General features: G+C 34.8%; 1 protein-coding gene across 3 annotated transcripts; it reads left to right on the top strand.

The window, feature by feature from the left end:
- The first annotated feature begins 260 nt into the window (after nucleotides 1–260).
- Nucleotides 261–27,606, top strand: ly75 (lymphocyte antigen 75). 3 transcript variants are annotated; one of them, XM_043252021.1, is made up of 35 exons: nucleotides 261–514; nucleotides 2,162–2,530; nucleotides 4,678–4,851; nucleotides 6,307–6,465; nucleotides 7,299–7,415; nucleotides 8,937–9,071; nucleotides 9,157–9,354; nucleotides 9,524–9,681; nucleotides 9,786–9,893; nucleotides 9,996–10,084; nucleotides 10,754–10,923; nucleotides 11,414–11,622; nucleotides 11,711–11,853; nucleotides 11,963–12,044; nucleotides 12,198–12,269; nucleotides 13,885–14,008; nucleotides 14,560–14,595; nucleotides 14,692–14,861; nucleotides 15,924–15,991; nucleotides 16,117–16,193; nucleotides 17,181–17,320; nucleotides 17,411–17,519; nucleotides 17,616–17,779; nucleotides 19,237–19,366; nucleotides 19,455–19,675; nucleotides 20,195–20,357; nucleotides 20,444–20,602; nucleotides 21,451–21,573; nucleotides 22,386–22,574; nucleotides 23,317–23,540; nucleotides 24,212–24,395; nucleotides 24,478–24,636; nucleotides 25,204–25,326; nucleotides 25,404–25,586; nucleotides 26,345–27,606. In XM_043252021.1, exons 1-35 carry the CDS (start codon nucleotides 415–417, stop codon nucleotides 26,515–26,517), a joined length of 5,202 nt encoding a protein of 1,733 aa, XP_043107956.1. In that variant the 5' UTR covers nucleotides 261–414; the 3' UTR covers nucleotides 26,518–27,606. The 3 variants fall into 3 exon arrangements, with proteins under 3 accessions (XP_043107956.1, XP_043107955.1, XP_043107957.1); XM_043252020.1 differs by having other exon boundaries at nucleotides 9,154–9,354; XM_043252022.1 differs by lacking the exon at nucleotides 6,307–6,465 and having other exon boundaries at nucleotides 9,154–9,354.
- The last annotated feature ends 341 nt before the right edge of the window (nucleotides 27,607–27,947 follow it).

The raw sequence follows: 27,947 nt of genomic DNA, 5'->3' as shown, positions 1-27,947 counted from the left end.
GAAATAATATTTCATAATATTGCTAATAATCGCACCAAAAATTATATTTATTAATTATATTAATTTTATTATTATTAATACGTCGATAAGGTCGAAAGGAGACCTAATACTTTGGTGTACGTTTAAATAAAAATGCTAAAAGTGGGCGCTTTATAGATCAGTGGATGAGACGCGCCGCACGTCAGGGCGTGGCTTTTCCGCGATGACGTCAGTGACATCTGACCAACCACAGCTGTCCGTCGGGTTCAGCGAGAAACAGAAACAGAAAATCTCTCAGGAGTGACGAAGCAACACATCGGCGGAGAGGGACTTTCTGCCGCTTTACGGCGTGAGGGCACAAACTCGGCCTGTGAGCGCATGTAGTCTGAACAGACGTATGACTGCAGTCAGGAGAAGTTGTTTACATTTCTGGTCATGGATTGGAATACACAGCAGTTGTTGTACGCTATAATATTTCTACTCTCGGGTGAAAGCGCAGTTCATTTAGGGAGTTGCGTATCAGCTGTAATCAACGGTAAGTCTGCCTTGCTGTTCTGTACGTGTTGATTTTCTCTGACTTCAGGCTAACTGCTATTATAGAAATTTCAGGAACATAAAACTTCAGCAGACCGACATGCATCAAGCCCTGCCTGATGAGGAAAGTGCTGTTACCTAGTTAGGGAGTGAAAGCAGGTTGAGTATGAGGTTATGTAATGCATGCTTGCTGTTCTGAAGCATTGAATGCTCTCTGAAGTAGTGTGTGTTTAGTAGTTCGCATGGGTGAGTTTGTGGGTCTGTGTTTGGTTCACATGCTGCCCGTTTAGAGGGACGTCATGGTGAGTGTTAGGAAATCAATATGCACGATTTTATAACGGCTCTGAAATATTAAGCCTCATCGTTGCCATGATGTAGACCATGGCTCTTATCCGCCTCCTGCAAAACACCTCCTCATATTTCAGTAAGATGTGTGTGTGTGTGAGAGAGAGAAAGAGGGAGAAAGAGATAGTAAGACATTCAGCCATTTGCATTACAACATTTTTTGCCTTATAGCCTTAATATGAAAAAACCCATAAGTTTTTGCCATGCATAGTGTGTGTGTATACATTATATATTACATTATATTATATGTGTGTGTTTACTGTATAGTAAAACATTTTAGTATATTGTCTTAAGTAAATATTTGGAATAAAAAAAAAATTATGTATATATATATATATATATATATATATATATATATATATATATATATATATATATATATATATATATTTGTTTTCATCAGCAAACTGTTTTATATAGCTTTGTTTTCCTCAGGTTTGCATGTATTTTCAAAATTTGCTACATTATATTTAAGTTAATAGACATAATTCCACACAGTTTGAAATTCCATTCCATTTATTCTTTTTTTAAATAACATTATATGTGTGTGTGTGTGTGTGTGTGCGTGTGTGTGTGTGTGTGTGTGTGTGTGTGTGTGTGTGTGTGAGTTATTATATAGTATACATAGAGAAAGAGAGAAAATATAATTTTTTTATTATTTAATAACATTTCTATATTTATTACATTTTATTCTATATAATTATATTATGTACATTTACATAAAATATATATTTAAAATAAATTCTAGTTAAATATGTTTCATTGAAAGCAAGTACACAAACAAAAAAAAAAAAACTTCAGCCGTGTTGTTCAGAGAAGTGTTGATGTCGTGTTTGTTTTGTTGGGGCTGCAGCGACGGCCCGGCCTCACCAGAGCACTGCGTGACTCAAAGAGCCCTTTGTTTTCTGCCTGTTGTTCTAAACAGGAGCATACAGTCACTATTATGACACAATTTTGGTACCGTATCAGACATGTGCAAAATAACTCCACTTTTGTTTACTTAAACACACTCCAAGGCTGCATCACCATTAACGCTCTGCTGTATAAACAGTGATTGCTCGACAAGTTCCACACAAGCAGATATGTCTTTCTTTCGCTTTCTTCACTTCTCAGTAAAAGGTCATTTAAGGACGCTTAATTATCTTTGTTGAATTAGCTAAAGCAGTTTCAAAAGCAAGCGGTAGTTGACTGATTTAGACATGAATCATAATGTTTGGTTTAGCACATGTCGGGTCTTTCCGCCATTATCATCTCATGCAGGATGTGTTCGTATCGAGTAACACAGTCTACTTTATTTATGCAGGGGAGGAAACGTTTACTATCCAGCACAATAGCAGTAGGAAGTGCCTCCTGGTCCAGGATGGAGCCTTAAAGTTGGGAGACTGTTCATCAGTGCCGGCCGTGTCGTGGAAGTGGGGTTCGGCCCACAGACTTTTCCACATGGAGTCGTCTTTGTGTCTGGGTCTGGAGGTGCGCTCCAAAACAGTGACCCTGTTCAACTGCGACTCCACAGAGATTCTGCGGTGGAAGTGCCTCGAGGACATCATCTACACGGAATACCAAATGAAACTCAGCGTCGGGACCAACGACTCTGTAACCGCCAAGAGGGACGGACAGGACAGTTGGAAAAGAGGAGGGAGCTCGGAAAACATCTGTCAGCAGCCGTATCGAAGTATGACGCTGTTGTTTTTGCACGTGCTTATTGGCGCTGTCCAAAAAAATGCAATTTCACTCATTTCATTTGAAGTAAAAACCTGTTGCAGTTCGAATTTTAGGTGTTTGTCAGGCAGCCATGTCTCAAAACTATGCCGTTTTTTCCACATCCCACTGCATGTTTTAAAATTAAAAAGTATGATTCGTTTTTTGGTCCTTTGTATTAAACTATACATATATGCATGGTGCTGTTTTACTTATTAATCATATTTAAACATTATGCACAGATAGAAGTTATTTTAATGCTTTGAAGAAAGGTGCATTGGTAGAATGCCCCACCCCCAACTGAAATTATGCCTTATAAATTGTAATATAATTAGAACATTATTAATATTTAAGTAGAACATTTGAATTTCCATTTTCAGCCGTTTCGACAAACGAATGCTTATTTAGAGGAGCTGCAGCCTCATGGGTCATACTCTGGGAAGGTAGCTGAATGGTTTTATGGCTTGTGAAGATGCACCGAGGCAAGATGCATGTAGAGCTGCTGGTCTCGTTGGTGAGCTTTGAATCGTAAAGAGTGTCAGAAATGTAAAATTGCGCAACGCCACCTTGTGTACTGGAGGATTTCTGTTTTTCATTAAGCGCCATTCAATGTCAGGGAGCTCTTTGTCGGTAAAAATCGGGAATCAACACAAAACACGTCGGAAAATGTCTCGAAAAACGCAGGTGATAATTTTAGATAAAGGCGTCTACTAACCGATGGCTCAAAAAAGTATTTTCCTGACCTATAAAGCTCGGATTGGACAACTCTACACAAGTTCTGAGAGTGAGGGCATGCAGGGTTTAACTAGAAACAAAGTATAGTATACAAAAAAGAGGTTGATGTAATTAGTGAGAAATAAAATAATATAGTTGTACAGATATATATTATTTTTATATGTTTTTTGACATTATTATTAGAGGATGTCACTTCCTGTCTTTATACTGATGCATGCAGCACACACATCTGTTTTTGTTGTAAAGTGCTTTGCGATGTGCAGACTTGTAGCAAGTGCATGGGGGGAAGTTTTCCGTGGTTTACCAGTCGCTCTGAACATCCAGTTCAACTGCTTTCAGGTTGCTCTGCCCGCACGTAAGAGTCAGCTACTGTTGTTTGGTAGAATAGCAATATAATAATTTTATGGGAAACTTCACCTGCTTATATTTTTGGGAATTTACTGAACAAGTTTACTTTCTGTTTTCCTTTCGACCAACATAGTTTCTATGCATTCTCAGATGGCAAACATTCTTTTGGTCACATGGGCTGCATTCACACAGGTGCAGAACGGTGACACAGGTGTCAGTTCTGCTTAATCTTTTTTTTTTTGTTTTGTTTTTGATTTTACCTGAAATATACAAATTTGCATAAAATGTTTTAAAAGTATTTTGCTAGCCAAGGTTGCATTTATTTATTTATTCATTATTCATTTTCTATTTAACCTAAATCTAATATAACTTTCCAGTGAAACTACAAACAGTTGTGCTGCTTAATATTTTTCTGGAAATTGTGATTTTTTTTTTTTTTTTTTTTTTTTTTTTTACATTTTTTAGTATTCTTTGATCAATAGAAAGAATAACAGTATTTATTTGAAATAGAAACAGCTTTTATAACATAAAAAATATAGTTTTGTAGTCATTTTCGATTATTTTAATGAATCCTTGTGAAATAAAATTATAACTATAAAAAAGAAATTCTTCTTATTATATATATATATCATTCAAAAATGACCCAGAAACAATTATTGAGCAAATGCGTAACCAATTAGTGTCTAAAACAATCTCATTACCAATTCACAATAGTAAGTAATCTGTGCTAACTTTCAATTGTTAGATTTTTTATTTATTTATTTGATCACAACAAACTGGCAGACATGCTACTTCAGATGAGATTTTCTGGTGAAACTCTAAAGAAGATGATTTAAAGAAGATCTATGTGGCGAGATAAGAGAGTTTTGGCATGTATTTACTAATCTCTTTACTCAATTACATTTACTCCATATTTCCGCTCTGAGAAACATTTGATTTTATTTATGAGCCATGTATTCCCCGAGGATGTGTCAGAGGGCGGATTTTGTCAGTTTTAGCTACGCAAACAGTATGATTTCCTGTTCCCCTGTTTTTCAGGGATGCACACAAGCGGGGGCAATTCTAACGGGGCACCCTGTGAGTTCCCTTTTCTCTACAATGGGACCTGGCACCACAGCTGTCTGCCTGGCATCGGAGACAAGAACCTGGACTGGTGCTCCACCACGGCAAACTATGACCAACAAAAGAAGTGGGGGAATTGCCTGAAGTATGGTAAGGTTTACTTCTCCAAATGCTACCAGGGGTTTTCCAGAGAGCAGCTATGAAGGCAAAGTACATGTGACTCATTTTACAAAACACTGAGACAATAAACTATTGACTATAAGATGCTAATTAGCGTATAACAATGCTAATTAATGTAATTAATATAATACATAGATGGATTTTTTTCAAATTGAATGCAATTACAATTATTTCTTAATTTAAAAAAACTATGTATGCAGAAAACACGTTAATTAATGTATTTATTTATGCATTTATTTATTCATTTTAACTCTTTGCCCGCCAGCCTTTTTAAAAAAGTTGCCAGCCACCGTCAGCATTTTTGATGAATTTCACTTAAATTTAACAGCCTTCAGATTATTTTTGGCTATGCATATATCAAAATATTTACATAAAAAAATCAATTTTATTATTTATATGTTTTATCATCACTTCAGTGCAGATAGGTTTCATCAGAAATGTAACATTTTGGACAAAAAAACTGAGAAAAATGCATTTTTATCATAGTACTGCATTTTTAAGCAAAATACATTCATATATATATATATATATATATATATACACCCACACACACAGATTTTTGGAGCCCAGTAGACATGGGAAATCCCATGTTGTAATCCAGTAGTTGTAACCTAATTGACAAAATATCTCATCAATGACGGGAAAAAGAGTTAAGCATGCACTTTTTAAATTATGGAAAAAAATTTACTTAAAGGAACACTCCACTTTTTTGAACATAGGCTCATTCTTAGTACTTAGTACATGATGTAACTACAGAAGAGTCAAGTTTTAAATAGGAAAAATATTGAAACTCGTTGATCATTTTTAAATGAGGTGCTACTGGTATAATAAGCTTCAATGATTTGTGCTATCGCCAGACCCAGAGACCTTCTGATTGGATTCAAAAATGATGAAACGTGAAACACCCTAAAAAAATCTAAGAAAATTTGATGTCCCAATTCACGACTGCTCTAAATTATGTATTTATATTTCTGCACACATCTATAAACTATTTTTATCTAAATAAATACATAAAATATTTTCTGCACATTTTGTCTTTTTTATCATGCATACACTTTTTGTTTATTCAGAAACTATTAATCGTTACAGCCTTGGTGTTTTAATGTCCTATTTCTGTGAAAAATTATGTCACAGATGTGTCACATTTGAACAGAACACTGTAGTCAACCGTTACCCCTCGTACTCCATACTGACCTGCTTAACCTGCAAGGTTTGAAGTGGAACTCATGCTGGTTTAAGCTGCCATTTTAACTACATTGCACATTCCTTTTAATATGACTTCTTATACTTTCTGAAGAAACGTGGAAAAGATTGCAACTCTTCGAAGGTCAGACACAGAATGAAAGAGTAACGTGTGTGTGGGTAGGATTCAAACAGATAATGAAAGAATTGTAACTAACCTCCTACCCGTTTTCTTTTATTTAGTGGAAGGATGCATTAATTTATGGGAGAAAGCCCCAGTGACAGGACACTGCTATCAGGTGGTCTCCACAGCGGTGGTGACCTGGCACGAGGCGCGGGATGCCTGTCGTAGTCAAGGCGGAGATCTGCTCAGCATGTCTAGCCCTCGAGAGCTTGAGTTCTGTAAGACTCCTGTTATATGATAGTGTTGTTGAAAAGTTTGCAACTATTTTTTTGTTTGTTTGTTTAGGGCAAAAACATTTTATTCTATTAGTATTATTAGAAGTATTTAAAAATATATTATTTTAAATATTATTACAATTTATATTTTAAATATATTTGAAAACTATTTCAGAATTTTCAACATCATTACATAACATCATTATATATATATATATATATATATATATATATATATATATATATATATATATATATATATATATATATATATATATATATGTGTGATTTGTTTTTATAACTGTCTTAATAATTGCTCATTTCTTTATCATATTTTATGAAAACTGAACAGTTTATTTACTGATTGAATGCATTAATTTGACGTATGTTTTAAGTTTTACAATCTGTCGGTTTTGATTAATGTAATATTTTCTTACTAAAATGCCAATTCTCTCTCTATGTATTCACATTTTCAGTGTCCGTATGTCCAGATTTTGCCTAACCATTAGCAGGACATTTATTACAATTGCGTTTTGTCCTTATGCACATTTGAGTTGTAAAACTACTTACGCATCCATTTTCTTCAAACGCTATCGCCCATTGCATTTCAATGTGAACTGACAACTCCAAGCGGGCCATTAATAGGTTGGCTATGTTAAAAATACTCCGACCGCTTTCCAACCATTGCTCTTTGGCTGACTTAGCAACACTGACTCAACCAGTAGCATCATTTCAGGAGCGGGGCTTTTTCCGACAGAGAAGCCTGTTTGAAAACGCAAAGTTTTATTTATTTTTACTTCATTTAATATTCAGTGTTTGTCTCTTTCCCCTTGCAGTTAAAAATCAGGAAGACTTGCCAAGCAAGCTGTGGATCGGCTTGAACCATCTGGACTGGATGCAGGGTTGGCAGTGGTCAGATGGGTCCGCTTTATCTTTCACCCCTTGGGAAACAGGTGATTTTAACCAAAAGTGTATACATAATAAAGAATCTTGAAGTAGATTACTGTTGTTTAATGCTTCAGTCGTAAGTTGTTCTGCTCAACATATGTAACGTATGTAAATCTTGGATATTATGTTTTGGATTTTTTTCCTTTCCAACCCACTGTGCCACCGTCTGTTGTGTCCTACATCTACAGTACATCATATTTATGGCGTGACAGTTATTCAAAAAATGTGATTTAGGTTTAGCAGATCAAGGGAGACTGGTTCTCTTATCTTATCTTTGTACAAAAGTACAAAAAAGTGCAGCCACTGACAACGACTTTTCTGTGGCTGTTAATGTGGCAGTGTGTGTGGGCATACAAGGATAGTTGTTTTGCTAGAATAACAAACTTGATGGCTTGAGCGTGTTTATGCAGTAGACACAGGCAGAATCTGTCTCCGTGATGACTGCGTAGTCTCTGGCTGACGGTCAGCTGTGATGATGTGGGCGGTTTGTCTCTCCTTGTCTCGTGTGTGTTCTGTCAATACATTGAGCTGTGTCTGTAAACACTTTTAATGCAAAGAAACGGTGTTGGAGGAGGAGTTACTCCAATAATGTAATCTATCACAATAATGTAAAATGCATAAAAAAACACGAAAGTGGTGTATTTAAAGGGGTCATGAACTGGGAAATCAATCTTTTTTGACATTTAAGAGGACATTTGTTCTATAAAAACTAGTTCAGAGCTCAGCTTGTTAGTGTAAAAACATTTTATATCGAAGGCAGTTTGTGTAATGTGCAACTGTACAACTATGATGTAATAGTGTGGATAAACACCGCCTCCGCAGGACAAGATCAACGCCTGCTTCTGCATCGCTGCCTATTTAGCCCCGCCCACCGATTTCTTTTTTTATTGTAAATAACGAGAGAGGCGGACACACAAACAGTAAAGATGACTTTGAAGGCAACAAGTACCAAATTATGGAAAAACAGTGCTTTCCTTCTGATCCTTATGTTGAAAAAGAGTGGATGAACTTTATATTTATAAGTCTTTTGTTCATTTCATTTTACCGCAGATCAGTTTAAAACAAGGCACAATTAAATGCTGGATTTTCAGAATGATTAAATTTAAAATAATTAAGTGTTTGTATAAATTAACTGCAATTTAATGTATTTTAATGACATTAATATATAAAAAATACACTCTGATACCCTTTATGCAGTTGTGAAATTATGAATTATAATAATAATAATAATAATTTTAATATCCTCTTATATTATCCAATTTTTATCTGATATGCTAATTCCAGTGTTTATTTATTCTACACTCTCCATGCTAAACAAATAATTAAAAGCATAAATTATAAAAAGGTTTTAATGAAATAAAAAAGGTTTTGGATGTTAAATTTAGGTTTTATCCTACTAATACTTTTGAAAAGCTCTATATAACATATGACCTTGAAAGAACAAATATAAAAATGTTATCGGATTAGATTTATTCTCTGTATTTGGCACTGTTTGCATAAATCGTTGCGTGTGTGTGTGTTTAAAGGCATCCCAATCAGATCCCTTATGTCGGTTGAGGACTGTGGAGTTCTGAAGGAGACGTTGCGTTTCGGCGCAGAAACGTGTGAAAATCGGCTTCCCTTTATCTGCATGAAGAATTACAAAGACAGTGAGAGTACAGGTCAGATACTGCCTCTTGTTTTCCTTTTTTCTTTTTTTTTTTTTTTCTTCTCCTCTCATATTTTCTCTCCTTCTCCTTTTAGCAGTCAGGGAGGTGTATAAGCCCACGGCGTGTAGAGACGGCTGGGTTGGGTGGAAAGGATTCTGTTATAAACTCCACAGTGCAAGAGAGTCAAAGCTGTCCCAGCATGAAGCTCTGAGCATGTGTCAGATGGATAAATCTGAACTTGCCAGCATTAACAGTTTAGACGATATTGAAATGCTACACACAAATTTTCACTCAGGTAAATGCATCTTACTGCACATAGGTATCGACAGCAAGCTGATATTTTATTTGATCAAAAATCTCCCTGTATTACAGAAAATCATACGAAATAGAAATAGCTGGTGAGAATACTAGTGTTCTAATCATATTGACTTACTTTATTTTTTTTATGGCTTTTTATGTGACAGATCTGAAGACAGAGGTATGGATCGGCCTTTCGGGTAATGGAAACACCTCCGTTTTCGAATGGGTCGATAAAGAACCAGTATATTTCACATACTGGGCCAGAGCTCAACCTCCACCACTTCTACCAAATACCATCCACTGTGTGTACTATTCAGGGGAGGTGTGTGTTTGTTCCCTCATGTCGTCATTACAATCACATAAATAAGAGAGAATATTAGTTCTGCGTATTAGCTCGCCCTCTAATTTATCTATGCATCCTTACAGCATCATACATGGTCTGTGTCTGACTGTGAAAAGCCAAGGGCTTACATGTGTAAGGTGAAAGGGAGTGTGAATGAGAGCGCCCCAGAGGAAGGCTGCCCTACAAACGGAGTCAGTGGCCATCACTCATTGTGCTTCATGTTGTTGTTGTTATTACCGTCCATGTAAATCTGATTCACGAATAAGCAGACATCTGTTTTTTCTTCTCTCTAGAATTGGAAAAGACACGGCAATGCTTGCTATAAAGTAGACACTGAGCAGGTGTTCTATAAAAACAGCTGCCACATCACCATTAATAACAGGTAACTGTTAACATATATTTGATTTGCAACTCATAAGATGATCATGAAACAATAAGTTTTGTATATATTACTTATGCTTAGTAGTACTGCTGAAAACGTTAGTTTAGTTATGCCACGCTAATATATCTGCAAGATGTGTTTTTATTCTGGAATAGAAACTTTATTTTTCCTGCAAAAGAACAGTTGGTAGGTAGGTTGGTAATGCTTTATTTTTATAGTCATATCAACATGCAGACAAGCAGAAACTTTTCAAGTATATGTCTTACTCTACTAACCCTAAACGTACAATAAGAGTCTACTCTGAGGGTTGGTAGACATTTAGTTGCAAATTAAAGATAATTAGTTGAAATGTAGTGAGTAGAATGTCAAAAAGCAGACTATGAAAATAAAGTGTAACCTAATAGTAGTTACTTACTTGTATAGGTGATGATAAAAAATCATATTCTGGTGCCAGTTGCTTAAACGTAACCGCTATATTAAGAACTAGTTTTACCAACTAGCAGTTAGCAAAGTGGTGACTGACTGTATGATAACACACACGAGGCATGATATACGCGCAGATTGAGTTAAATGACCGCAAGTACGATTAATAATACAAGTGAGCCATTAATAAGAATAAAATTATTTATAATTTTGTAGAAACATGAAGATGATTATTCTTCTTTTTAGATTTGAACAGGCCTTCATTAACAGTCTTCTGAAAGAGCACATCAGCAATGAAGTGTTGTATTTCTGGACGGGGCTACAGGACACTAAAGGGTCCAGGGAATACCATTGGATCGGTCAGGATGGGACGGCAGATCAGGTCACCTATACCAACTGGAAATGGCTAGAACCAGGTAATGCACATTATGGGAGTGACCCAGTTGTCAGTATTGTAAATTAAAGGTATAGTTCCCCAGAAATGAAATAGTTTCAAACTCAGGTGCCGTGCTGCTTTGTGTAATGTGGTGAATCTGCAGAACGCTACATTTCTGCTCCTCTGAAAGCGCCACCTGTTGACCAAAATTGTATTTGGATTGGATTTTATATTTTTTAATTTTAATTTTCTTTGCTTACCAAAAGTATTCTTGTATCGTCGACAAACAAAAATCTACAATGCGTGGAAAATAATGTTTTTTTGCACCTTAAACGGCATGAACGCATTGCATTACACCAAATACACAAAATAATGTTCTTCTTAGCATTATCATAAGACCCCTTTAATGTTACCATAGATGTTGCCCTACCCTGCACATATGGTACTATTACTTTTTTTGTGCATAAATATAGTCTTACATTTGTTAAATGTCATAATTTTGAGAGTTTAAATGTATTTATGTGTTTTAGCTTTCGCAGGTGGCTGTGTAGTGATGTCTACTGGGAATCCTTTGGGTCAGTGGGCTGTTAAGAACTGCACTATGTTCAAAGCTGGCACAATCTGTAAGAAACGCATCAAATCAGTGGTCCAACCCACCCCAGATCCATTTGAGCCCAATCTCAATGCTTCCTGTGCACCAGGATGGGTCTCAAAGGAAGGCCTGAAGTACTGTTACAAGGTGTGTTCAGCTGGTATTCATCTTAAACAATTAGCAATAAGCCATTTCTAGTTATATGTATTCAGTGTCTATTTTAATGTGTTTGCAGGTGTTTCACGAGGAGCGTTTGACCAGGAAGCGCTCGTGGGAAGAGGCGGAGCATTTCTGTGAGGCACTAGGGGGGCATTTGCCTAGCTTTACTGAGGCTAACGATATGCAGGATTTGGATAGCATCCTGAAAGACTCTATCAGGTACAGACAGGACTATTTTTAACTCCTATTATCATATCCCCCCACACACTAAACCAAGGGCACTGGCATTTATTGACTTTTACTTGTGCTGTCCTTTTTCCTTACACAGTGACAATCGTTTTTTCTGGGTGGGACTAAATCGCAGGAATCCGAATAACGACAACAACTGGGAGTGGAGTGACGGGCGTCCGGTGAGTCATTAGCACATCACGTTTTCTGAACCAAATAAAGACAAACTTGAGATGTGATCGGAGCCATCATTTGCTCATTTATTTCCTTGTTGACCTAAAGCTGACGTGTGAAATATGTGAGTGTTGTCATTTTTTTCTGCTGCTTGGTGACAGGTCACCATGATGATCTTTCCTGAGGAATTCAACGAAGATGATGCCTATAACAGGGATTGCGTTGCCTTTAAGGTGATGTAAATGTGACTCCCAAAACATGCCTGACCTCTGACCTCTCATAAAAAACAAAAACTGCGTCAATATGCAGTATTATCTCGACAAACAAGACTAAAAATGATGCATGCTATTTTGGTTCCTCTCTAGTAAAGCACATAATTACAAGTTAAAAGCTTGATATTTTAAATAATTTTAATATTTATAAGATTTAATTTTATTTGACAGCAAGTGCACAGAACAGACATAGATTTATTTGTCATTGAGTATTGCTATAAAACAATAAAATAACACAATAAATGTTATGTAAACAACCTAAAATGTAGTATTAAACACTATAATATACATAACTGAACACAAAAATAATAAGAAACATAAACATTTAAATAAAATACAGTCAAATGTAATATGTAACAGAGACTTTAGTGTTTCTCACTGTATATTTTAAGTTTGACTTAACTTTGAATTTACTTTGACTTTTTGCTGTTTAATAAAAAACATAATTTTACTGTAAAAGATAAATTTCAGTTAAAGGTTAAACTGTTTTTACCATATTTATTAATATACCCTAACTTACATTTACCTAATTATAGGTTGTTATTGTAGTATTTTATTCTTTTATTAAAATGAGAGACATTATAGAATATACACTACTGTGCAAAAGTCTTAGGCTGTTAGTATTTTTTTTTTCACCATAAAATATCAGTCTCAAATCTGACTTTTTTTTTTCTGAATTGTGAGATATAAACTCGCAATTGCGAGTTTGAGTGGAACAATTACTGATACAGTCACCGCCTTGTGGGAAGCACTCTCTCTCTTTACTTCTCCTCCTGTCAGATATGATCTGTCCTATCAAGATTAAAGGCAAAAATAAATCTTTAATAAACTTTATAGTGAAATCTGACTTTATAACTCACAATTGTGAGTTTATATCTCAAAATTCTGACTTTATAACTCAAAAATCTGACTTTTTTCTCGCAGTTGTGACTATATCTCACAATTCTGACTTTGTAACCCACAATTGTTGGCTTCCGTACTTTACACAAGTGCCTAAAAATGTAACCGTATTGTAGCTTTGCAGGAAGATTTGTCTGTTTCTCCATGTCATTCCAGACAAACTGGATGATGAGATCAGATCTCTGTGTGGAGCATTGGCTGCAGTCAGGCTCAAAACACTCTGGCTTAATGGCTAAAAGAATGTTAACTGATATTTCCTACTGACGTGCTGCAGGAAAACATAGAAATAACTTACTTAAACTATTTCTGGCTTAAAATGTCTGGCCTAAAATGCACAAGCAGTATTTAGTGTGTGGTTGATGTTTGTTTCATGCGAATGTTGAGATGGGGGCAGTAATTGACACAAAACAGCCTGTTGTTAGCCAACAGCCTGTCAATAATCAGAAATCTAGAATGTCCTACATATGGCTTTCCCCTGCTGTTTGGGAGTTGGTAGAGATAGGAAATGAATGAGGTCGATAGATTGTCACCAAACAAACTTAAACGCATATTAGAGGTATCAAACTGACAGTAATACGAATTTAGGTTAGTAGATGTTACACAGTTGAAATTAAAAAGGCCTGTTTAAATTCACACAGATTGATTTATTTTATTTTATTTATTTTTTTATCATTAGACATTGAAAGGAGCCTACAAGCCATTATTCTTCCTCCTGTTTCATAATGTTCCTCAACGGTCTTTTTATCCCAGCGTCTTTCACTGCAATGCCAAACTGGAATGGGTGTGTCAGATACCAAGAGGTAAACAACACTCAAGACTAACTCTGCAACATTTTCACAGTTGTTAATGCTTATTTATGTCTATTCCACATTTAGGTAACACTTTATAATAAGGTGTCATTTGGTAACATTAGTTAATGTGTAACTAACATCAATGAACAATGCATTTATTATTCTATTTATCTTTGTTAATGTTTTTTATAAAAAATACAGCAGTTTATTGATAACTAATGTTATCACAGTGCATTAACTAACACAGAATTTTCACAATGCATTAATAATTAGCATGAACTAAGATGAATAAATGCTATAGAAGTATTGTTCATTCGTAGTTCATATTAACTAATGAACCTTATTGTAAAGTGTCTCTAAACAGCAAATTAGCAGAAATGTGTTATTTTCAAGTTTGTGAATTTAATGTAATTGTACTGTAAAGAATTTTTTACAGTAGAAAAGAATTGCATTGTTCCATAAAATTTTTTTAATAAAAACAGCATACGGGTTTGGCGCCACATAAGTTTAAGTAACATGGTTAAAGCACATGTATTCATGGTCTTTGTATAATTTTCTAGGTCAAACACCAAAAACACCAGATTGGTACAACCCAGGTAAAACATTAATTGCGAATCAAACGGCCAAATGCGTCATGGATTATGTACATTTTTGGTTAGTCAGTGATATGTTTTGTGTTTCACTACTAACAGATGGGCACCATAGCACATCCGTGTTTATTGACGGCCAGGAGTTCTGGTTTGTAGCAGAGCCAAAGTTGTCCTTCGATGAGGCCGTCTTGTACTGCAGCAGCAACAACAGCAAACTCGCCACACCGGACAGCTTCAATGCTGCACGCCGCCTGCAGGGACGTCTGTTTGAGGTAAGAGGGGGCAGATGTGTTATAAACACTGAATTAGCAGGGGTTTTGGAGAGGTCTAACGACTAAAATTAAAGACTGAATCATCACAGAACATCAAAACTGAGTGCTGGTGATGCCTTCACATGAGGCCTGCACATGTGTTGTATAAAACACAAGTAAACCACAAAAAAGCACACTTCAAAAAAAAATTTTATGCATAGAAAGTGCAAAACTATTAAGGATTGTCTTTTATTTTGTTACTTAAAATGCCATTTTAAGCTGTTTAAAACAAATTTAATTTAACCTTCCTTTTTTTAATTATTTAAAAGGTAATAATACACTGTTTTAAAACAGTAATGTAAAATATTATATTTTTAATTTTTGTATTAATGTAATTTGTTGCTGTGACGTCAAAGCTGAACTGTTGAAAATGTTTGTGGAAAGTCATCAGACGAACTCATTACGAGTTATCAAAAAAATGCTAAATAGATGTATTAATATTTATTTTTAATAGTGCTGTGAAACGATTAATCATCCCAAATTAAAGTTTTGGTTGCATAATATATATGTGTGTACTGTATATATTTATTATGTATATATAAAAACACACACATACATGTCTATATTTCAGAAAAATGTTATGTCTGTATTTTAAACATATTTATATATAATATAAACTGATGAATATATATTAATATAAACATATACATGTATTATGTATATGGACTGTATTTGTATATTTATAAAGGAATTTACGCCGTAAAAATGGATGCAATTAATTGTTTGACAGCAATCATTTTTAAAAATCTTATTGACCCCAAACTTCACTTCAAACAGTAGCAAACACTCTAGGAATTAAGTTTAATTTAACAAAAAAAAAACACAGAAACACACCATTTTTATATACCTAATGTAAAATTTTTTATTAAAGCTATTACTTGTTGTATTTTTTACGTTCTGTTGGAAGTATTGTAAGAAACAACACCAATGTTCATAAATGTTTGGTCCACAATATTAATACATGTTGTAAGTATGTTACTGTTCATATCATCCAGTAATGAATCTATTTTTGATGATGTTTAGCATTCAGAACAGATGAATTTAAAGTGGTGGGCAGATCTTCGTTACCCTGGTCCTCGTGTTCCCTTTATGTAAGTACTGATTCTCATACCTTATCAAGAGGCACAACTAACTGGCATGGACCTCTCTTTTATTTATCATTCATTGTTGTGTGTGTGTGTGTGTGTGTGTGTGTGTGTGTGTGTGTGTTTTGCAGGCTCAGTCCCATGCACTACTATTACTCAGCGTTTCTGGGCAGGTGCCCCTCTATCACTCCCATGTCATTTGAACCTGGTAGGAGAGTCTCATGAATTACTGAGTTTGTTCTGGGGCAGCTTGACATGTTCACAAGATGTTTTATAACTCATTCCCTTGACTTTCTTAGTTTTATCACAATGGGAATTCCTGTGAAGGTTGAAAGACCCATGAATCACTTGGGGAGCAGGATGCAACCTTTTGTTTTATTTTTGTTTTTTTTCAGTAACACTTTATTTTAAGGACTAGTTCTCACTATTAACTAGTTGTTTATTACCATATTGTGTATAAGTGCTTATAAACCACATATTTTTACCTTATTCAGCATGACTGACATACGGTACATATTGTAGAGATTCTGAAAATAACATTTTGAATATAGAACTATGAAGGAAAATTAAAATACTTTTTTTCACTAAGTGGCTTCGTAACGTAACGAATCAGTTTTTAGAATCATTAGGTTGATTCATTCGAAATCAGTAATGAAACACAGCTGTGTTATTCTCAAAAATACACAACAGTTCTGCTGTGGATTTGTTTGGAACTATTTCCATTGCCAATAGACTAATAATAGTAAATAATAGTGTCTAAATGTAATTCACTTTTTGTTTGTTGAATGTTTAAATAAAATTGATACCACATTGTGCTTATATTCAAGAAAACAGGTCCCTTGCTCTTGTACTAATGCTTAGATATCTATATATATATATATGTATATACTGTATGTTATAATATAAAATGATCTTTTTTGTAATCATATCTTACATTTTTTGGGCATTTGTATTAATTTTGCTGAATTAGAAATTAGTTATTGATTGCATTTGAAGTAGTTTTACATCCAAGGGCAGTAATGATGTTAAATAAATTGGACAATGCACCAGAAGTGTAGTGTTATCCATGCAGTTGTGGTCTTTAATGGTCTTGAAATGACATTATGACTCGGTAATATATTGCATTATCTACTGACAGCAACAGTTATGATTTAGGAAGCAACTCAGATGATCCCCTTTTATTTTGTTTTCGTAGGTTTTAGTGGCAAATGTAATGAAAAACAGCCATTTGTGTGCGAGACCCTGAACGTCACTTCTGCAGAGAAAGGAAGCCCAAAACCACCCCTCGCCAGCACCCCATGTGAGAGCACTGGCACCAGGCACTTCAGAAAGAAGGTCTGACACATACACACTCAGCCAATCACATCCTCCGAACTTTAAACACATGTTTTTGGTTTATGACATCACTGTGTACTTGTCTTGCAGTGTTACTGGGTTTTAGCCGAGTCTAAATTCCAAACCTTCAAAGACGCCAGTGAGTTCTGCAACTCACTGAGCGGCACGATGCTCACCATATCCGACCAAGTTGAACAGGGTGTGTTTGATTAATATACTATGTCGAAATTCACTGAGAACACGTTTTTATGCATGCTTTTAGAGCTCTCAGTAACTTAGTGGCTTTTCCATTTAGATTTCATCACTACAATGTTGGCGAAGTTACCCGGACAGCCTCGGAAAGTCTGGATTGGCCTAAAGTTCAAGCACCATGACATTCAGTGGGTGGACAGCTCGCCAGTTGTATATCAGAACTTCAATCCTCTCCTGCATGGCCAGTTACGACCCATATTCATCAATGCAAGTGTCTATCTGCTTTGAAAGTCATGTCATTGACCACAGATATCTGGAGAACTGATCAAAGCATTTGAGAAATATTCCAAAAAAATATGTCGTGCAGCATATTTGGCATTATTAGCTTTGTTCTTGACATGTTTCCAATAACTTGCGATACAATAACAAACACAGTAGTTTAACCAAAAATGAATGCTCTGCCATTAATCAAATGTGACAGTGTGACTTTTCAAATTCGGTTAAATGCAGTTTTTTTTTTGTACTTTCTAGTCATCAAAGAATCCTAGAAAAATTGGTTTCCACAAAAATATTAAGCATCGCATTTAAAGCAGCATGACCAGATCATGTGACACTAAAGACTAGAGTAATGGCTGCAGAAAATGCAGCTCCGCCCTGAAGGAAATAAATTACATTTTAAAGTATATTACGATAAAAAAAAACAGTTATTTGAAATGGTAATAATATTTCGCCATATTACCATTTTTACTGTATTTTGTTATGAACCATAGTGAAAAATAAATATGTTAAAATGTATTTGAAATATATTTATTTCATACTAATTATACTACAAATGCATTTACATATTTATGTGCTTAATAAAAACCCTGCAATTGTACTGCTAAAGTCTGCTAAATTGAAATAACTAATTAATTATATTTAATTGTGCTAAAGTGGAAAGACTGCAAGTATACTTCAGAGCCACTTTAAATATCTTACATTTAAAGACTGATAATATAAATATTTACAATTATAATATACAATCCAGTATTGACGTTAGACTTAATATAAGGAATAGTTCACCCAAAAACAAGCTTGTAACCATAAAACGATAAAAAGTTTGTTTGTAACCAGGCTGTTCTGGAATACTATTAACTTCCATAGTAGGAAAAAAAATACTATAAGTCAATAGTGACCCCTGGTTACAAACAAACTTGTTATCGTCCTTTGTGTTCAGTAGAACAAAGAAACAGTTTTGTAAATACTTGAGGGTGAGTAAATGATGACAGAATTTTTTCTTTCAAATTAAGAAATGTGCATCATGCACAAGTAAAGTTTAATTGAAATGTTTAGATCTGTGTGCTATTTCAGCAAATATATTACTAGATTTAAAGTATACTAAGCATCAAATGAATGTATTTTAAGTATTACTTTTTGCCTAGGGCCCATGATACTATGCATCTTAAAAACAAGCATAAAAGCTTCACAGCCTCCGCTTTCATAAATTTTCATCATATGGAAAAGAGCATCATGAACATTCCTCAAAACATCTCCTTATTTTCTTGATGAAAGCATACATATCGTATAAGTTTTCATTTGTAGTTTTTTTCTTTTTATATAATCTCCCAATACGCCACATCTGGCGTTCAGATGGCTTTACATATAATTGCATGAGCTGTACATTATGTATATTATCTGCTCACTCAGTCTGACAGTTTCTCTTTTTCCACGTGATTTTCACGCAGACGTTTGAACAGGACTCCCTGGACCTCTGTGCCTACATGTATAATGATGATCATTCAGACATGATGGGCACCTGGGACTACACCACCTGCTCTGACCGCCAGTATCTCAGCATCTGCCAGCATCCTGCAGGTACCAGCCACCAGTGTCCAGTCTCTGTCATCTATGTTTTATATTCAATAGTGTTCTGTTGATTAACACCTAATTGGCAATTTCCCAGATAAACAAAGTGAGCCTGAGCGCAAGGATGATATCACGGTTCACAATCGCACATTTAAGGTGGTGCAGCAAGGCAATGTAACATGGTTGGAGGCTCTTCAGTTGTGTCGGAGCTACAGTATGGACCTGGCCAGCGTCCCTGATGCATATGTCCAAGCAATGCTTGCAGTTGAAGTCTCTCAAAGAGGAACGCCCCTCTGGATTGGACTCTTCAGTGAAGATGTGAGTGAAGATCTATTTTAAAGTTGGCTGTCTGTAACTTTTTTTTAATGTTTTGAAAGAAGCCACCAAAGCTGTTTTTTTTCCATGAAACAATAATATTGTTTCTGTTAGGAAAAAAAAAATTGTTTCTATTAGAATTTTTGAATATTAATTAAAAAAACACATTTACAGCCCAAAACTGATTATAACAACATAACTATATATATATATATATATATATATATATATATATATATATGTATATGTATGTATGTATATATATATATATATATATATATATATATATATATATATATATATATATATATATATATATATATATATATATATATATATATATATATATATATATATATATATATATGTATATATATATATATATATATATATGTATATATATATGTATCATTGATATAAACAGCATACAAACATCTTGAAAAATAACCATTAACCCAGGGGAAATATATAAATTAAATAAGAAATTTAATTATTATTCTTTCTTCTTCTTTTTTTATCAAGGAAGGGGAGCACTTCCAATGGACAGACCGCAGTCACAATGAGTTCAGCCGATGGACCACTGAAGCCACCGAAGGATCCTGTGTGTATTTGGACACTGACGGCTTCTGGAAGGCAACCGATTGTGAGGACAAGCTTCCTGGAGTGATCTGCCAGACCCCGCATGGTGAAGATTCAATTCATAATGATGGCTCTGCTTTTTGATATTTATTTACATACGATTTGCTTAAAAATGCATTTTTTTCGAAACAGATGAGACCGTCACACCTGAAGTAGATTCGGTCAAATGTTTGCACAAAAGCAATAAGCAGAACTGGATCCGCTTTAGGAAGAACTGCTACACGTTACTGCTGGGGGCCTCCAGATGGGGCAGCGGTGACATCAATGATCAGCAGATCTGCAAGTCTCTTGGTATGAATGGGTCATATCTGGGACTTTTTCTGTGATTAATTATTCTGCACAATGTGTTTCTTTTTTTCTTTTACTTTTAATTTCATCATCAAAGATGTACAAAAAAAAAAACCTGTTTAATAATTACCTGGTAGCAAAGACATCAAGTTTTGTTTTTATTTGGAAGCATGCTCTTGAAGGGTTGCCATGTCCAGTTATTATTATAAGGGAACACTCCACTTTTTTGGAAATAGGCTCATTCCATTCATTCTCCTAAGTTGAGTTTTACCATTTTGAATCTATTCAGCTGATCTCGGGGTCTGGCGCTTTTAGCATAGATCATTGTATCCAATTAGACCAGTAGCATGCTGCGTTTAGCTGTGTGATATCACTGCGCACGTGTGCGCCCATGGTACGGCAGCAAACTTTCATTTCGTTTTCGGTCTTAGTACTCAATATAGCTACAGAGGAGTCAAGTCCTAAAAAAATATTGAAACTCTGTGCTACTAGTCTAATTGGATTCATTGATCTTGTTTGGCCTCGACTTATATACAATTCATTTTATAGCGATAACAGAGTAGGCAGGTGCAGCTAACAATATTTGAAATCTATCTTATTTCCAAGGCTTTTTCATATTTGCTGCTTATTTAAAGCAAGATCTGGCAACAGTGAGTCATGCAGTGCATTACCTCATATTCTAATGCAGTCATTTAAATAATACATTAACACGTCAGTGTTTAGTTTGCATGCTGCGTGGTTGACTGGAGTTAAGTGTGTGTACAGAACAAGATGAAGCACTAAAAGGTGAACTGACAGCTGCAGTTTGCATATGCCCATTGTTTTATGCTAATCTTGTCTGTGTGTTTTAGACGGGGCCAGTGAAATCCTAACAATCCGTGATGAGGCAGAAAATGATTTCATCAGACAAAAGCTGCTGCCATTCAAAAATTTAGTCATGTTTGTGTGGTTGGGAATGAACAACAACAAGACAGGTAAGAAGATCACATCCCAAAGTTCTCATTCACAATTTACCACCAAATGTTTCCTGGTTAAAGGGTCTGTCAATAATTACTCACCCTCATGTCGTTCCAAACCCGTAAGACCTTTTGTTCATCTTTGGGAACACAAATAGATAAAGATATTTTTGATGAAGTCAGAGAGCCATCTGACCCTCCATAGACAGCAACACAACTGAAATGATTCAGATCCAGATGCTAAAGATTTCAGCATGTGCCTTTCTCAATGAGGACATAAATGCATAAACATTTCCAGAACTGCTCTGGGAGTCACTTCACATATATTTTACCGTTTCACTTGAGTAAAAGCAGCATTATATCATATACACACAGAAATGTAAAGTTATTCTCTGCAACCCGTCAAAATAAAAGTGTCAGAAATGCATTACTATTATTTAGATTAATGTATGCGATAGGCTACTACTAACACTACTTTTTAAAAAATTAATACAAGTTTATTTTGTTTTAACAAATAATCACAATATTTATTTATTTTAATAGTAAATCCCCTTTATTTACCAAAAAATATTTTATTGCTTGTAGAAAAACTTAAAACATAGTTTAAATAAATAAAGAATGGCATTCTTTTTTTTTGTGCAATAAAAGTAGTGTGTTCTAATTAGCATGCTTTTGTTTTTTGCTTTTGTACTGAAATTGAACCATGGATTTTTACTGGTAAATTTTGGTACCAGTCTGAAGCTTTTTTTTTTTTTTTTTTTGTGGAAAAATGGGTAGGAAAGTATAAATTTGTATGTTAATTTTTGTTCTGCATCATGTGTTTGCTTTAGATGAGCAGCTGAAATGGCTAGATGGCAGCAATGTGCAGTTTTCCAACTGGAAATACGGTCTAAGACCAAACATCACAGAGTCCTTCATGGTTGGTCTCAACTTAATCGGAGAGTGGGAGATTATAACAAATCAACGTCTTTTCAATGCCTTCAAACAGAGGAGCATTGTGGTTTGCAAGATTGAAAATGGTAAAGCAACACCATTTATTTATATTTATTTATTGATTGATTGATTGATTGATTGACCAAAAATGTGTTTTTAATAAAGAGGCAACTGTATATAATATATCTATTGCTAACACTTTACAGTGAGTTTCATTAGTTGATTTAGTTTTCATTGTTCATTCATGTTAATTAATACATTAACTAATGTTAGCAAATGTAATTAAGTAATATTGTGTTTATTATAAAATGTCACACTGCAGTATTAACAAGATGCCAAAAAAAGCATAATTGTGTATTTATATCATTGCGGTTATGCATATATTACTAAACACTTGGATTGATTAGTTGAATTAGGTTAAAAAAATAAAATAAAATATATACACACACGCATGCCTCCTAAAGGATAGCTTAAAGATGATTCACACTGGTTGGACATTTCTTATGCACTTCAACTTTGACAGGTATATATTGCCATTATTATGTAATCAAAATGAAAATTGTTATTGCTGATGTTTAATGATAATGCCAAGTTACTTACTGTACAGTATTTGCACCATAAAATTATAAGAATTTATGCTGTATATATTTATTCATATATATTTAAAACATGTTTCAGGATTCTTTGCTTAATAGAAATTTTAAAATAAACGCTTTTCTTCTTCATGATTTATAAAAGTATTAATTTCTTAAAATAAATAATGACAAATATTATAAAAATAACAAAAAAAAAGTTTTATTTATGGACTTGCAAAAATGTCTTTTACAGATCCCAAAGAGGAGTTCATGAAGGGCGTGGTTGACATTAGCGCTCCGGCTGGCGTAAGTTATCGTCGGGTGGCTAAGAGGATGGACTGGTATCAGGCGCTGCAAGAGTGTGGACGCAACAGAGGCCGTCTCGCCAGCATTCCTGACAAAACCACGAATGACAACATGGCACTGATCGCAAAACGCGATGGCTTTTCACTGTGGATCGGCCTCTCCAAACAAGACGTATGCAATTACGTGGTGATAGTAGTATACACGGCAGTGATTAATAGCCGTATATTAGCATTGGGTGATATGGTCAGTCAAAGTGAGAATCAAAAATAGATTTATTTTAAAGACCAACAGTTTAACACTAAATATTGGACATTAACAAACAAGTTCAAAGTTAAAAGTATTTTCAGGTAGCCAAAGTTAATATGTTTGGAGTAAAGTTATATTAAAAGGATACATGTTTTAGACTGATAACTTTTTTTACTATGACGATGATGAAGAATAAACATCAGTGGTTTTTGTTAATGTGCTGTAAAGAAAACGAAATGCTGGTGACGATTCAGTTTCATCACGTTCATTCATAGCTGATAAGAAAAGATCTTTAAAAGATGCCTTTTTAGAGTCCGCTTTTGAAAGTTTTATTTCAACCTCCGGTCCAATTTAGTTGTAGGGCTTAGTTTTAGAGTCCGCCTTTTTAAAAAATAGGAAAAGTAAAATAGTTTTAATAATAACAGGCTGCCTAATGAAAATTGGGTTGACTATGAATGAGATATCCGGTTGGGTTGACTATCTCTGATATATCATCATCGATACACTATATTATGGACTATACGCACAACCCTATGCTCAGTTTTTTTCTTTCAGTTGTTTCTGTTGTCATGTAATTTGTCTTGCTGTTTCTTTAGGTAAGTGGATGGCCATTTGAGTGGTCAGATGGGAGTGCAGTAAAATTCACACCAGATGGATTTGTCACCGACGGCCTTGATTCTGAGGAAAAGTGTGTGTTTGTGGACTCCAAAGGCACCTGGACGGCCGTCAACTGTCATTTGGCGCAAGAAGGGGCCATCTGTTACAACCACATCAGTGAGAGTAAGACAAGCACGCAATGACGTAACACAACTGTTGCTCTGAAAATATCCGTCTCAAAACTGGCTTTGTTTTGGTTTTCCAGAAACTTCTGCACATCTCTCTTCTGAATCCAGCAGCAGTTGTCCCAAAAGTGATGATCACTTTTCATGGGTCCTGTTCAAAGATCACTGCTATGCTTTCAACATGTACAACTACTCAGTCTTTACAATGGATGACGCCACGAACGTGTGTCGGAATCTGGGTCAGTGAATATATCCTGTCTTTAACAAGATTCACATCCAGTTTGCAGCTTATTTCTGTACATGCCTCTCCTACGCAAGCTTTTATGCTTTCGGGCGCCTGATCAAATGCCCAAATCAGAGATCTGTAGAAAAAAAAAATGTTTTCTGCCCTGTGTTTTGCTTAATTTTTCTGGCAGCTGCTCATCTAAATCTGATGTTGTTCATCTTAAATCAAGTCGTGAGAGCTCAACTGTAATGTGAATAAATCCTGAACCGCTTTTATTGTAATAGAGGAACGCCATTGCAATTTGGAAAAAAAATTGTGCAATGACCTTAATTTTGACTGAAATGCTCAGACATTTGATTAAAACAAAGTCAAGTCACCTTTATTTATATAGTGCTTTTATTCCTTTATCAATAGAGATTGTGTCTCAGCACTTAAAATAGGAGTGTAAAATGTAATGTAAAATGACGAGATTAAACATTCAGTTACTTTACTAGTATATACTATCCAACTAGTATATACTATCCAAAACCAACGTGAAAGTGTCTAACAACATCTTGTATTTTTCCTGTGTAACTGGCAGATTCTTCCTCCAAGCTGTTAACCATCAAAAGTAAAGAGGAGAATGATTTTGTCTCTGACTACATGAATAAAAACCCGTCCATCACAAGCCGAGTGTGGCTGGCGCTCTACGTCGACTCCAAAGGTGAAATAGCGATTTTCAAACACGTTCCTTTTTGTAAGAGTTGTGTAATGGAAAATTTAAATGTGCATCTCTGCCAGGTGAGCCCACGGGTTGGCATGATGGCAGCGAACTGGACTTCTCCAGCTGGGATGTGAATTCAGGCCCGCAGCTATCACGACAGACGCCGCAGAACTGTGCGGTCATGGTGTCCAGCAACGGCTCCTGGACACACACGAGTTGCTTGAACAGCCGCAGCCGAATCGTCTGCAAAGCACCTGCCTGTGAGTCCCTGAACTTACTCGCTCACGAAACGGTCTCATGATATACGGTATAGTTGAAAATAACATGCAGAAGATATCAAATATAATAACAAAATTTTATATATATATATGCTTACACATGTATCACACATTTAATCAATAATACAGAAAGACTGTTATTTTGTGAAATACTATTTAAATTTAAGAGAACAGTTTTCTATTTCAATATACTCATATTTTTGATAGAATCATTCTAATATGTTGATTTATTTTAGGATTCTCTGCTTAAAAAAATTGAAAGGAACAGCATTTTCTTTCATCCTATTACATTTTTAAAGAAGTTAATACTTTTATTCAGGAGGGATGTCTCAAATAAAAGTCATAGTAAAGACTAATATTAATATATATATATTAAATATAGTAATGCATACACACACACACACACACACACAAAATCATATTGGAAATGTCTTTGAAAATAATATGCAAAAAAAATATATATACCAATATTATAGATACACAAATATCACTTTGGATTATTATTAATATGGATTATAAATTAATATATTATTATTGACAAGAAATGTTTGGAAACGTATGCTGATATGTATCTTACTGGCATTCTACAGCAAAACCATTGTCATTGAAAATAATTAATCAGAATATTTACTAATTATTAAAATATTTGATGATTAAACATTACTGAAAATACAAAAAACGTATTTGCGAATAAATCTTGCGTAAACGTAACATTATGGCATTACGTATTGCATGTGCAGATCCAGGCAGCCCCTTGGCTTTGATCTTATTCATCATTGTTCTCATCTGCATCTTGGCGGCCGTCCCCTTCATCTTATACCAGAAGAACAAGCACCGCTTCCATTCGACAGTGCGCTACCAGCGCAACTTTGATGACGCGGACAGCGCGAGTATGATCAATAACGCTGAATGACGTCCAATGAAACGGTAGCTATAACGTGCCTTTTACTAGAAACACTCCTCTACACCATCAACAGAAACACCTGCTTCAGTTTTGCAAACTAAGGTTATTTATTATTTTTCACCCCCGACATCTTGGCCGTCTGTGTTATATTATTCTAAGGGTTTTATCGTTTAAATTAAAATGTCTAAAATGCTTGTGTTTATTTTAATTGGACGACTGCAGGTACTTACCATACTATACAAATTTGACTGTGTTTCTTTGGCTTCTGGTAAAATTACGTGATTGGATCAGGGTTTTTTTTTTTTTTTTTTTACTCCTCTTGAGCAGCACTGAATATTGACTCATGCATGGAGCTGGGAAGGTTTGAAGAATGTATGTTTTTCCTCTTTTCTTTTCAAAGATGTGATTTTTTAAGATGTGATCCGAAACTGTATTATTTCATTTAAAATAATTTATTTTTGTGGTTTAGATATAGCTTTTCTTATCTATCTGATTTGTGAATGCCACTATCTGAAATTGTCGTAGATTTATTAGTCAGCGGTCAGAAAGAGCACTTCTTTCAAACTTGCGAGAATGGTGTTTTTCCCACAGTGTTGATGTATCTTGTACTTCTCCTGGTATGATGCCATTGTTTGCATTCATTACAGTAATATCCAAGTGCTGTAATAACAGCTTATGGTAACACAATAGATGCAGTGCACTGAGTGCTGTATAAGATGCTAATGATAAAACGATAGCTGTCACAGCTCGCTGATGATATCTATGCACTCCTACGCTTTGTTCGCTCAAACTACTGAGATCTGAAGCACTTTAATGAGCTGTTTGAATCTAACCTTAAGCACAATTATAGTAAAGGATTGAGGACATGCTTTGTAAATATTTTATATATTTTTTTCTTGTTGCTGTTGATTGTTTGTTTTTATTTTTTTCAAACTACGCCAAAGATACTTTGGGAATTTAAGGTAATATAATGTGCAAACACAAAAAAGTTTTTCCCCACAATCTTTTGTTGTCCTTGTCTTTGATTTAATTACATATCAGCTTTCCTCTGTTTTGACCACAGCAGATGCGCAATAAAAAAAATGTTATGTCTTCTAATATGATATGCCCTTGTTTTATGTTGTTGACTATTAATAGACTATTAATGTTTTAAGGTCATAGTGTTAGATTACTTTAAAGTTTTAGTGACTTGCATGCACTATTCATTAGTTTGTTGATGCTGACTTAGTATTTTATGAGAGCATTATTAAATGTTAGTTAGTCATTATTTTCCATTACTAAACTAGTGTTTTATAATGCAAGCACATTGCATTTAGTTTATGGCAAAAAAGCATAACATAGATTAAACATAAAATAGAAAAATAGGTTTGTTATGAGTGGTCTTGCCAAGTGGTAGAAATATATATTTACTAGTCCTGTCAAACAATTAATCACGATAA

The sequence above is a fragment of the Puntigrus tetrazona genome, chromosome 11 (assembly GCF_018831695.1).
Source record: "Puntigrus tetrazona isolate hp1 chromosome 11, ASM1883169v1, whole genome shotgun sequence".
Classification (NCBI taxonomy): domain Eukaryota; kingdom Metazoa; phylum Chordata; class Actinopteri; order Cypriniformes; family Cyprinidae; genus Puntigrus; species Puntigrus tetrazona.
This window is presented reverse-complemented; position numbering and strand designations above follow the sequence as displayed.

Coding starts and splice junctions, on each gene's coding strand:
- ly75 (XM_043252020.1), top strand. CDS start 415: ATGGATTGGAATACACAGCAGTTGTTGTACGCTATAATATTTCTACTC. Junction 515..2,161: donor CGTATCAGCTGTAATCAACG/GTAAGTCTGCCT, acceptor TTATTTATGCAG/GGGAGGAAACGTTTACTATC. Junction 14,862..15,923: donor TGCAGGGACGTCTGTTTGAG/GTAAGAGGGGGC, acceptor GATGATGTTTAG/CATTCAGAACAGATGAATTT.